This window comes from Rattus norvegicus, chromosome 15, assembly GCF_036323735.1.
Source record: "Rattus norvegicus strain BN/NHsdMcwi chromosome 15, GRCr8, whole genome shotgun sequence".
NCBI classification, from domain to species: domain Eukaryota; kingdom Metazoa; phylum Chordata; class Mammalia; order Rodentia; family Muridae; genus Rattus; species Rattus norvegicus.
The window spans coordinates 44,534,737-44,547,936 of NC_086033.1; the positions used below are offsets into that span (position 1 = coordinate 44,534,737).

General features: G+C 48.0%; 1 protein-coding gene across 7 annotated transcripts in view; it reads right to left on the reverse strand.

Moving 5' to 3' along the window:
• Positions 1–1,538: 1,538 nt before the first annotated feature.
• Ptk2b (protein tyrosine kinase 2 beta) overlaps positions 1,539–13,200 on the reverse strand; it is a 120,480-nt gene continuing 108,818 nt past the window's right edge. For 4 of the 7 annotated variants that reach the window (XM_039093607.2, XM_008770773.4, XM_008770774.4 and 1 more), the window contains 8 exons: positions 11,272–11,397; positions 6,672–6,818; positions 6,535–6,570; positions 6,203–6,227; positions 5,219–5,265; positions 4,483–4,620; positions 4,161–4,241; positions 1,541–2,489 (listed from right to left, as the gene is read on the reverse strand). In XM_039093607.2, coding sequence (XP_038949535.1) covers positions 2,274–2,489; positions 4,161–4,241; positions 4,483–4,620; positions 5,219–5,265; positions 6,203–6,227; positions 6,535–6,570; positions 6,672–6,818; positions 11,272–11,397 — 816 coding nt within the window. In that variant the 3' untranslated portion in view covers positions 1,541–2,273. Of the gene's footprint in view, positions 2,490–4,160; positions 4,242–4,482; positions 4,621–5,218; positions 5,266–6,202; positions 6,228–6,534; positions 6,571–6,671; positions 6,819–11,271; positions 11,398–13,200 lie in introns of all 7 variants that reach the window. The other 3 variants (XM_006252145.5, XM_063274587.1, NM_017318.3) reach the window with 2 other exon arrangements.

Below are 13,200 nucleotides of genomic sequence, written 5' to 3' on the forward strand. Positions count from 1 at the left end.
AACTCTTTTTACTGGGGTCACATATCAGATATACTGCATGTCAGATGTTTATATTACAGTTCATAACAGTATCAAAATTACTGTTACATGGTAGAAATGAAAATAGTTTTATGGTTGGGGTCACCACAAGATGAGGAGCTGTAAAGGGTCATAGCATTAGGAAGGTTGGGAACCACTGATCCAGATGCCATGGTGGATGCTTGGGGCAGAAGAACAGCAGCATTGGGTACAAGGGACTGGGCCATTATTCATCCAAAGGCACCTTAGAGCCTCCAAGTTCCCCTCAGCATCATGTCTCCTTGTCTATGCTACAGAAAAAGAGGTACAGCAATTGCTGTAAGGGGTCAGGGCCACCTTCAAATCACCAAGCGGACAAAGTAAGAAGGCAGTCTCCAATGTTGGCATCCTTCTTGCTATCCACAGGCCCTGGTCCCCAGTTCCTTGCTCTGTCAGCATGCCTTGCACAGAACTGAGAACTTTGCTTCAAGCTCTTTCAACTGTGTACTCCTTCAGGTCAGGGTCTCTGCTTTTATTATTCTCACTCAGCCCCGTGCAGAGTGAGAGAGCTCAGAACCTGGACCTTTCATCCTGAGTAGCAGAAAGAAATCGACCAGGTTGCTTTAGGCTCCAGAAGTGCTACACAATACTAAAGCTTTGGGGGAGGTTTCTTCCCCAGCCTCCCGGGGGCCCCATCAGGTGGCTAACCTGCTGTGAACTGCTTTGTGCAGCTTGTTCTTGTACTTGTGATATTCCATGACCCTTCACTGCATAGGAGCCCAGGGAATTGGGCCTTTTAGAACATTCTCCAGTCCCTAAGGAATTAGACCTCAGAGGTTAACAGCAATGGGATTCAGGGTCATGAATGCATATAGAGACCAAGGTAGGAAGCAAAGTAGGGCAAGTTTGTTCTCTGTTTTAGGGTGCTGTCCTTCTGAACCCCATACACAGCATCTTGACAGACCTAGGGGACCTGCTTGCCAGAGGCCTTACCCAGGCTCCTTGCTACCAGTTCTCATAAGACCCTACTCAGTTTCAGCTCCCCCTGGGCTTCCCCTTTCTCCACTGAATGCAGTCTGCACCTCCCCTCTGTATTCCAAGCCCCAAGACATAATTTCCTGATGGGGAGATGCTTGCTGGATTATCTACACCTCCCACCCCCTTGCATGTGAGTGAAATGTCAAAATAAAACTGAAATGGCTACTGTCAAGAGTGTCATGCCTTCATGCCAGCCACCTCAGCTGTCACTGGCATCTTCTAGTCCCCTCCAGAGCCTAGGAGGCTCAAGGACAGTCAAGAGTGGAATGCCCTACAGAGGGAACTACTCAGTGTCTTCCTGGAGAGCTGCCTTTAGATGAGGTGTCACCACTGCCCACATGGGGCGAAGGGCATGAGGCCACCACACATTTCTCATCGGCATCAGTCGGCTCCTGTTGTGTACTGGACAGCCTGTAGCTGATTCTTCCAGGGCTGTGGTTTCAGGTCTGCTTTCTCCCACAGAGATCAGATCAAATGAACGGCACAGTCAAGCTAACCACAAAGCGAATGCTAATGATTTTAATTCAACCACAGATCAAAAAGAGAAAAGGTAAATGGATGTTCTCCACAAATGTGAGAGAGGAAAGGAACAGATGTGAAAAGGGGGAAGAGAAAAAGGAGGACTAAGAAAAGAGGGGAGGAGGAAAGAGGGAGAAGAGAAACGCAGGGAGGACATGAAGTCCCATTCTGACCCCTGACTCTGCTTCTTCCCTGTGGCTGGATTAGCTTGTTCCTGGACTGTGGCCCATGGCTGTCTGTCCAGGCCAAACTCACATTAAATAAATTCCAATGTACACTGTACAAGAGAGCCATGCCCAGCTCTCATCTCACCAGCTTCTCTACAAATAAAACCCCTCTCTGTCCCCTCTGTATCAGGGGTCCCTGAGGGCTAAAGAGGACAGAAATACTGGCTCTCAAATGTCCATGCAGAAAGCCATCTTGGCTGGTAGGGGTACAGTTATGACCCCAATGATGCTCCAGCAACCCAGGCTGGGGTAGGAGGGAATGGCTGGCAGAAGTACCCCTATGAACTATGTCACCCCACCCCGTGTCTGTGCCCAGAGTCCTTTCTGTCCAGATGTAGCCCAAGTAGCACAGTCTGGGGTGGGTTGGGGAAAGGGGGGTCGTGCAAAGTGGTAAGGGGAGGACTCTTCTCAGCTTTCCCTAGAAGACCAATAACCAAAGGCAAGGCAGGAAAGGTTGGGGCAGAAGATGCAGGCAGGTGGTCCCTCCCTTGATCACTCTGCAGGCGGGTGGGCCAGATTAGCCACAACCTTGGCTTGGTCTACAGCATCCAGGAGGTTCTTGGCATCCACAGCCAGGGTATGGGATGCTGTGAGCATCTGCCGCTTGCAGTCCTCACTTAGGGATGTCACAGCGTTCTGCTGAGCCAACCTCATCTTGTTGATGAGCTCTGCCAGGTCTTTGTTGAGCAGTTTCTGGGTCCCTTCAATCTGATGGGCAAGCACACAGGAAAGCCTGAATGAGTAATGGATGGGGGTGGGGGCATTGGCTAAGACATCAGAAGTTCCCTGGGGGCAAACTAATCTCAAGCCTCGGCTGAATCCAGCCCTCTGCACAGACTGGAGCTGGTCCACAGAGATGGATGCAGCAGGCATCCTAGTGGCCTCTTTCACAGCAGCAATCCCTGCTTGCTGACCAGAGGTCAACCGCATTCACCTATTTTGATGGGTGATTTTGATAAGTCACACTGATGGCATTCAGAGTGGCCATGGAAACAAACCACTGGGCGTGTGTGTAAGGGAGTTTCTAGATAGGGTAAACTGAGGTGCAAAGACCCGCCCTAAATGTGGCGACAGCACTCCATGGGCTGAGGTCTTGGGATGAGCCAATAGGATAAAGTGTTTATCATTTTCCCACTTCCTAGCTGTAGATGCAATGTGAACAGTCACCTCACACCCCTTCCACCATGCTTTCCCTACCACAATGGACTGCACCTTCAAAGTATGGAGCCAAAATAAATCTTTCCTTTCCTTTGGACATTTTCCTCAAGTAAGTAATTCTTTAGCTGTCTGTGGTCAAGTCCAGAGATCAGATCCCATATCTATTTAACCATTGCATTGCTAGTGATGAAAACATAGCACTAAAGCTACTGTATAAGGCATTGAACGAGTAAATCAATTGGTCTTGCCAAACCCTTCCATCAGATCTGCACTGGGAAATTCACCCAGTGAGCTGTCCAGATCTTCAGGAGCAGTCTCAGTCCTCTGGTGGCACCTGCCCAGCTGGGACTCCTTAGTAGGGCATTGCTGTCACCCAGAAGGTAGCCAGCTCTGCCCTTGGGCAACCACAGGCGTATAGATCACATGACAGCATGTGCCACACAGATGACCACTGGGAGGCAGGGCGTTTACCCACTGGATTTTCCAGACAAGAAACATCTGTTTGCCATGGCCACGGGAACATAGCAGTGTAAACTTTGCGTGTTCATTCTACAACAGTCCTGGAGGTCAGACTTCTGAAATACATCCCACAGTGGGCTAAGGGCATCAACAGAGCTGTGTCCCTGTTAATGAGTCCAGGGGAGAGTCTGTTCCTTCTTTTTCCCAGCTCTGAGTTTACCTCTTCTTACCTTCCAGCAGAGGCATCCCTCTGACTTAAGCACTGCCCTCACAGTCCCTTGTCTCTGACTCTGACCACTTGCCCCTGGATACTCCATTAGCACCTCTCCTGCTTGCACCCTTAACTTATCAGCTCAATAAAATTCCTTTTGCCATGTAAGGTACTCTGCATGTGGGTCACAGCTTTTTGGGACATCACTGCGCATCATTCCACCAGAGCACCAGGGCTCCCCCTTGACTTCAGCAATAGCTTGTTATCTCAGTAAGATATCTAAATGCAGAGGGTTACTAAGTAAGGGATAGTACGGTGGGGGTGGGGGAGAAGGTGTGCATTTACTTGCATATACCTATTGAGACTATTTGAGACCTAGACTGGGATTTTTTTTACTAGGTCCCAGAGCAGGCTCAGCCCTGTGATGCTCCGGTGCTCTGCAGAGACATTTGTTGGGAGAATTAAGGCTGCCCAGATAGCTCTGGTGGAAATTACAGCCATGGATGGGGTGCGGGGGCACAGCAGGCATGGCCAAGAATGAGGACACTCACCTCTGTTCTAGAAGATGCTGGCAAGGAGGGTAGGAGATCGTCCACGCTACCGATGAGCTTCCGCAGGTTCAGCCCCACATTCTAAGAGAGCAGGAGCAAGGCAGCGGCTATTCCACCTGCTTTGTGAAAAGCTGCCCCTCCTGGGACTGCACTCTGGGATGGCATCTGCCCTCTGAGACTGCCTGGGGTTGGACTCCCTAGGGTTCCCTTGCTCCCCTGGGGTCTACAGGGCTTGTCACTGAGAGAGGGACATAGTGGGTTCCTTCCAGGGTCAGTATAGGAAGCCCCGACCTCCCTGACCCACTCTGGCCATATCAGTCACCTTCACCACCACCACATACTCCTCAGGAGGCAGCTGGCTGAGCTTGTTCTTGAGTTCCAGCACGGCCTCCACCAGGGTCATGACATTGTGGTACACGAGGTCATCAGTCCTGTCCAAGTTGGCTGTAGGCTGGATGGACTGAAAGAGAGGGGTGGATGGCTAGTGACTCATGGGAGCCAGGAGGACCCTTTACATCTGTTATTCATTCCTGGGAACACACAGGAAAGAGGCTTTGCAACAATGGCACTCTGCCCTAGGGGTAGAGCCACTCCCTCTGCCTCTGGAATCATGGTCCTTCAACTGGGAGACCCAAACAAACTATTAGTGTGTTATCAAACCAGCCCAGTGTAGACGTCATCTGGTCCTGGAGTGCACGTCACCTTAACATTTCCTCAGTGACTTTTGTGTGAAGCTGATACTAAGAACGCACATTGTAAAACCAAGAAAACCAGTGGACAGCAGGATGTTGGTATCTGGGGGAAGGCTCAGGAAGAAGACACCTACCCCAATCCTAGACTGAACCAATGAGACCTTTCCTCTGGTCAGGGAAGAGACCCAGGAGATAAAAGCCTGGCTCTCCTACCATTTTGTTCTGAATTAGCTATGAGGCCTCAGACAAGGTGCATATGCTCTCTGGGGCTCATCTCGACAATAATGACAGTGGACTGGACTATCTCTGAGGGCCTCTGCACATTGCAGGTCTATGGTTTTTGATAGTCATATCTCCAATACACACCTGTGCACCGAGCCGTGGTGGCTTCTGGGGGGGCCCTGTGAACTCCGCTGTAATAGGAAGAACAGAGAGTAGGTGAAGGTCTCAGTACCTGGTCTATCTTTTTCTACCTTCTCATAATCAAGCCAGTGCCCCATCTCTACCATCAGGAGATCCCAAGAGTGTAACCCCCAAATTCTGGGAAGATGACCAAGGAAATAGGATCTCAGTCTCCCTGCTTTGGATCTTAGTCCTCCTGATTTCCCAGTAGCCAGGGACAAGATCTGTCCATGGCATAGGAAGAAAAGAGCCAAGGCAGGGCTGCATGAATGCAGCAAGTGCGGGAACTCAGCGCCTTGGTGTGCTTCCTCCAAGATGGGCAAGCTTTCGAGGAACAGCAATACTAGCTTTGTACATCCATGGGAAAGAGTCCCACAGTCTGCAGGTGGCAGTCTGTGAAGCCCACCATGGTACAGTGGTAGCTTGGGTGTGAGGGGGGGGAGGGTAAACTTTAAGACCGAAGATGATTCTTTCATACTATCAACTCTACTCTGATGAGCAATGGCTGTAAGAGTGAGCAGAGATGCAAGCATTAAGCTCGCCTCTGATCCCACCACCACACGGAAGCTTGTCCAAGGCAGACGCTTACAGCCCCAGTCTCAGTTCTTATCTGGAGAATGAGATCATTAGCTCAGAAGCCAGAAACAGGGAGAGTGTTCCAGGTTCGCTTAAGAAATGAAGATGAAAGATAAAGAGGAAAGAAGATTCAAAGATGTCTGAAGAGTAGAAAGGGCCGCGTGGGTGGAGAGTGGTGGGGCTGGGCAGAGCTGAAGGGAGGCTCCTTCTAAAATCCAAAAGACTCCACACATTCAGGACAAAACCAGGCAGGTGGTACTTTTTCTTCCTTAAAATCAAAGACAACCCTGTGCTCCTTGCAGGACAGTGAGCTTCGATGGCACCACACCCCCAACACACCCCAGGCAGAAACTGCCCCAAGGAAGCACTCACTGTAGCCGGCCTCCTTCTCTGGGGTCTGTAAGGAAAGGAAGGAAAAAAGAGTCACTACTCTGCCTCCAGGGAACATCTTATTCTTCTCATGGCCCACCCACTTCTGGTTTAGATATTGCAGCCATGAATGAGGGGACCCAAGAGCTTCTGACTCAGCTGACCTTTCTAGAGGCCCAGCACTAACAATATGACTCTCGTGGGCTTTCAGGTGAAGAGATGCATGGGGTCAGCCTCAAGGGCAGAGACAGGCAGACCCGGGGGTCTGGCATGAGTCCTGAGTAAATGAGGCTCTTTCAGGCTGTGGCTCTGAGAGGCCTTTCCTTGTGACTTACCAGTGGGGACTTGTCATTCATATAAACCATCGGGTCCTGCAGAGGAGAACAAAGCAAAGGACGCAGATTCCAGATTAGGAATGGCTATGCACGGGAGGCATCCACTCTAGCGGGAAGGAACAGAGGGAGCTACTCACCAAGCATCTTTCCTCCCGCCTCAGCCACTGGGAATCTTCCACCATTTGCTTCTGCTGTCTGTCTAGGACCTGCCTCATCTTGATCTTCTCTGCCTCCCAGAGCTGCTGGGCCTCTTCTCGACTACTGGGCCGGATGAAGTCCTCCTCCTGTGAGGACAACACAATGAGCCCCATCCTCAGGCCTGGATCAGAGAGGTTCTGCTGAAGAGCCTCAGGGAGCCAAACCTTGGCATTGCCCACTGCTCTTTTCTTGGCTGTTCCTAAAGCCAGAGGCACAAATGCAGACAGTTTTACTCTGGTCTCAGCCTCATCCGCAGGCCTGGCTGTAACCAGATGCCAAACCCCAGAGCACTGGGTTCAAACTGTCACACAGTCTGCCAATGACATCCAATTTTCAACCACCCACCGATTTTTCTTGGCTGGCATTTGTGATGGCTGCTGACACTTCTTAGGCTTAGAAATACAGAGCTGGCTCCAAACCCTCGGAACTTGTTTCATCTGAGCACTATGGTGACAGGTCTGGAGACATCGACAGACAGTGGGGCTACCCTGAGCTCCAGGTGTACGGGATCGTTTGTGCCCATCGATCAAGCTTGGTTAGGATGACAGCTTGAATGACACAGCGGAAGGTTAAAAGAAATGAATGAGCTAAGAGAGAAAATGAATAATCAAAGTCCCAGAAGCATAACCCTATAGACACAAGATGGATGCTCCTTCCTCCTTCACAGCCCTAAGCCTGGGCTTCTCATACCAGTGAGGCTTTGGACTTGTTCTTAGTTTTGTTTCTTAAGTAGGTGTTGGTGTTTTCCTATTTACCTCAGTCTTACCAGGGTGCATTTGCAAAATTACTTTCTCAGTCCCTCTGAACTCTTTTGCTGTGGTCTACTATGATTGATCACCTTGGCCTCTTGGATCTAATGGACGAATAAGGTTGCATGTATTTTCTTGATTGGGGAACCCTTTGCTAGCGATAGGGTTCTTTTGTGAAGTCCTGTTAAGGCTTGAGTGTGGCCCCACTGTAAGGCTCATGTGTCAGGAATTTGAATTCCAGGACAACAGCATTGGGAGTTGGGGTGGTTTGCAGATCATGGAGGCACTGACCTTGTAAACAAGTTAAAAAATAAGGGCTCCTGATAGAAGGGAGAGTTTGCCTTTCTGTTCTCATTCTGTGTTTTCTCTCAACCACATGGTGTCTTCTGCCATGCCAAGAAACAGCAGGAAAGCCCTTGTTAGAAGTGGCCTTCAAAAAAAAAAAAAAAAGAAGTGGCCTTCAATCATGGACTCCCGGTCCCCCAAACTGAAGCAACAAACTTCTGTCCAGTAAAAAGCACCTAGTCTCAGGTATCCTGTTACAGAAGCCCAAGGCAAGTGACACGGTCCCTTTCTTTTGATGTGCCTGCTTATAGGTCACTTAAAGAAAATGCTAAATAAAAAATATTATATCTACATTTAACTAGTCATGTCTCCGCCAGGCCTCTGATGAGTTCCCCACTAAGCCCTGTAAAACAGGCTTGATCATTACAATATAGCTTTAAAATAGTTGTATTGGGTTACATTGCCCATCACTAATATAGATTCAACTCTCTGTGTTTATTTCTTATAGTACTCTTTATCCAACCCATTCAGTAACTATTGATTAAGCATACTGTGTGGTAGGCATAGAGCTGGATGCTGGGAGAATGGCAGTTTTAAAAACCACCGTGTTTCTGTCTTCAGAGTGCCAAGTGACTAATAGAGTTATTTATGCACCTAACACAATGCTATCTACTATAGTATAATGTGGCCAGAAGGTCTTCAGTGGACCCCAGTGGCTGCCTGTCCATGTTCTTAGCACTCAAAACTGAACTATACCTCTTCTTTGTGTGAAATGCTAGCCTCAGGCATTTTGTTATAGAAGGGAAAAACAGACTAAGACACAAATGCTCCAAAAATGAAGGTAAGCATTTTAAAGTTAAAAAAAAAAACAGTTAAACTCAATGGCGGTCTATGGTCACCTTGGGCTCTTAATAAATGTTAGAACTAAGTGTCAAAAATTTTAAATACAGGGTCATAAATATAAAAGAAAACATATGGTTGGGGATTTAGCTCAGTGGTAGAGTGCTTGCCTAGCAAGCGCAAGGCCCTGGGTTCAGTCCCCAGCTCCGGAAAAAAAAAAGAAATAAAAGAAAACATAGAGAGTGAGGAATATTAAATACGGTTAGGATGAGTTACTGAACTCCAAAATCTACTATATATTCTTGTAGGTCCTAGGAGATTGCCACAAGTTACAAGCAATGTATGCCCCAGGTTTGATCTTGGCAAATATTTTAGCAAACACATACTAGAAAGTTGTTCTGGTGACTCTAATTTCACAGTAAAACTAAAGGGTAAAAGGAGAGGCTTTTTTGCTTTATTCCTAATCTGTGTGTGCATGTGCACACATGTGTGTATGCATGTTGGCATGTGTTGTGGGAGCATGTGTGTATGGTGGCTGGAGGCTGAGAGAGGCATCTCCTTCAACTGTTTTTCATATCCTTGAAGCATGATATCTCCCTCAGGAACCATGATCTGACAACTCACTGCTATGGGCTAATCAACCTAGCCACCTTGCTCTCAGAATTCTCTGTGTTCCAAGAGCTGGAATTACAGGGGAACCAGCACACTGACCCAGCATTTAGGTGAGTATGAGGATCCAAACTCTGGGCTTCATGCTTGCACAGCAAGTATCTTATCCTCGGAGCCATCTTCCCAGCTCCAATAATTTTAATAATAACGTTGAAGCCTTGAACTTCTTTATATTCTGGGTACTCTCCCTAGGCAACAGACACCCACACTTCCTGGAAGGAATCGGGAACTTGTGTTGCAGAATGGTGCTTACGAGTCGTTTTCTGTAACTGAGTGTGGCTCATCCTTCCTGCCTCATTTACACCTCCACATAAACCTTCCTTGTTCTAGCAAAACCATGGCCCCACCCCCTCATCGTGTACCAAAGCAGTGGCCTCACCCCTTACCCTATAGCTTTCCACCTCTTACTCTTTGTCCATCTCCTACGTTCCAGTTTTGTCCCTTTCCAAGGTTTCCTTAGGAGTGATGCAGTTGAGTGTGTATCTGTGCCTTGAAGGCAAAGCCTCCTGGTTCCTCCTTCAGCACCCAGGACAGCACCCCGCAGTGCCCTTCTGAACCTCATTATTGGATTGGGATATGTGGTGGGGGAATGACCGCCACCATCACCACTGTGTGATGTCCCACGGACTCCCAGAGGAGCCATGCTACACAGAAAATCATTTTGCCATCTCTGAATCTTTGTTACATGCTTTAGGATGCTTCCTGGGAAACCTGTCATCTCGTGGGCACGGCACTGGGAGGAGACTCTCATGTATACCATAAAATGGAGTTTATATTTCAATTTTCTTTTTTTACTTATTTAAAGGAGAATTCTTCATGTTCTCTCAGAGTTCCCTCATGACAATCACTTCTAAACCCCTGTCACAAAAGACCTGCACAGGCTGTCTTTATGGAACTGAACAAAGTCCTGGCAGTGGAACACAGCCTAGACAATGGCCGTGCTGCCACCCACAGGCACTAAGCAGCCTCTCTCCAAAAAGAACGCAATTTTCAACAAAGCTCTCTGAAACTTAATTAACTGTGAATAAAGAGTCCAGGGTAGGAGTGGCGGTGAGCATTGCCTAAATTACAGCACATGCTTACAACTGTGGGTTAATTATGGGTAAGCACCTATGAAGACATAAATTGGTTAAATTGATGTCAGAGAGGAAAAATAGAATGAGTTTGGAGAAATTTGACTTCAGACCTTGCTGCCTGGAATTTTGAATTATGATCATTTCAAATTTTTGCTAAATTAAGAATAACAGCACAGAAGCACATCAACATAATTGCTTACATTTCTCAAATGTATTTTAATAAGCATACATTTTTCCTACAAAAAACCCCTCAAGTTTCTTGAGTCCGAAACATACACGGTGAGAGCTAAAATGGTTAGTGTTTCAGCCGTTTCATAACTTGGTAAAATATATCAAGTGCTCATAGCAACTTGCTGGTGGGGTGGACACCTGCTCAAAAGCAAAGGTGCTCTGTGCAGAAGACCTGACCATCTGGTCCACGAGGCGCCCAGGGCCTCGCTGGAGACAGAGGCTGTAGTGGAGCTGGCTTGTGAGCCTGTTTTCACACCAGCCTCTACTCTTCATACCCAGAAGCCCCACTCCCAAAAGCAGCAGGGAAATCCACCATGAGGAAATCTTTCCTCCAGGGATAGATTTAGCAACCAAAGCCATCAGTCAGGAAGGCAGCATGGGAAGGCACCTCCAGCATCCCTTATCCCATAGCAACCCCAGGCCCTGCTATGCCCTGCCCACAAGCCTCTACACTGCCTATTGTACCTGACTCCTGAGACTCAGGAAAGGGAGAGAATCTGCCATCTTTGGCCACAGCACCAGTCTGGACAAAAACAGGTCAGTCCAGCTGATGTGCTTGCAAAGGGAAAAGGGACCCAGAGGCTCTCAGCAGTCTGACTGGCACACAGAAACATAGAGCACTTCCCAGGCCACCTCCCTCCAGCAGCCTCCGTGGCGAGGCTGACACCCAGCATGCAGAGTCCTCTTACCCGCATGCTGTGGCGCTTGAAGACATTGTGTCGGTGCAGAGGCGGGGTGTGCAGCGAGTTAACTGGAGATGGATACTCCATAGGGCTCGTAAGTGTAGGAGAGCTGGCACACAGACCCTCAGGGACCTAGTCATGAGAAGCAAAGAAGCACAAGGCACAGGGACAAGGCGAGAGGGTGGACAATTAGCTGCTACAAACAGGAGCACACAGAAAAGGACGAGAACGCACCATGGTGGTTCAGACTTGCTCTACCATGGCACATAAAAAAATGGGATGTCATTTCCCTGATGAAGAGATGGGCAGAGCAACGTGGCCTCTCCTCTGCCAGACACTCCTCCTATACACGCTCACAGACAGCTCATCTCCTGAGGCCAGGGGACCTCAGGCCACTCTGGAAAAGGGTCATGCTGCAAGGTTGTGACATGGGTTAGGAGAAGCTTACTGATAATGAATGCACACATATACACAGAGTTATTCCTCGGTGGCCCAGGGCTGTGTGGTTCCAGAATGCACCATAGATATGGAATTCTTTACATAAAATGGTGTTGCATTTGTATATCCATAGCTGCCATGTGATAGAAAGTAACTCTAGGTTATTTACACTGAATATTATGGAAGGGCTATCTATGTAAGTGGTGTAGTATGTTGCTTGGGGGATAATGTCAAGAAAAATTTGTTCTTTTCTTTTTTCCATTATTGGTTGGTTGAATGTTGAATCCACAAGAGCAAACCCCAGAAACACACCACACACACACACACACACACACACACACACACACAGACATATGTATGTATATATATGATGTGTGTGTCTGTGTGTGCCTATGTGTCTGTGTGTATATATGTATATGTGTGTATATAAATGTACGTGTATATGTATGTCTGTGGATGTTTGTGTGGGGTATAATTATCTGGATGTAAAATTTACTCCATTTTTGAGTGTGTGATGTGTATGAGTGTGTGTTGTGTGATCATGTGTGTATGAGTGCATACGGGGGCTCCGGATTGATGTCAGGAATCATCTTTAATCACTATCCCACCTTATTCACTAAAGCACGGTCTCTATGTTAAACCTAGAGTTTGTGTCAAAGTTCACTCTGGGGATTCCTTGTCTCTGCCTTCTAAGGCTGGGGTCACAGATAGCCACCATGCTCCCTGGGCATTTATGTAGGTTCCAGGGCTTCAAGTTCCAACTTTCATGCCTCTACAGCAGGTGCTTTATCCACTAAGCCGCCTCTCCAGTCTACCCATGTTACTTCAGATGTTTTTGTAAGCGTTTTTTTATGTGCAAGTACAGATGCATGTTGCATAGTGGTTGTGGAGGTCAGAGAACAATTTCTGGATATTGGTTTTCTCCTTCCACTGTGTGGTGTCCAAGGATTGAACTTGGGTCATTAGGTTTGGCAGCAAGCACTTCACCCATTAAATGATCTTGCCAACCTACACATCTTTTTAAAGGCACCATTGTTGCCTCCTGCAAGACATTTTCTTCATATGGAGAGGACTTGTCTGTCCAATCTTGGTTGGGCTCACTTGTTGACACAGGGCCATCTCCCTAAGCATGGTTGGGAGACTCACTCTTCTTGTCCAGAGCATCCGCAGAGCTAACATTGGTTCTTGTCATTTGAGATATTCTACTCTCAATGCTAGGGGATGTAGGGGAAGGAAAGGCAGGGGGCTTGGCTCTCTCACTCAGATGCAAGAGAGTGGCACAGGGAATTGTGAGTCACAGGCTACAGCCTTGGGAGATTCAAGGCTGGCAATGATGAATTCAGACAGCTCAGATGACCCCGGCTCCCTTTTCCCTGACCACCTAGGTCCTAGCCAGAGCTTCTACATAGAGCCTAGGGTGGCACTCAAGTCCATAGGACCGTCATCCATCCCTAGAGCCCTGGAATTCATTCTCAGAAGGCTCTGCTCAGTGTAGGA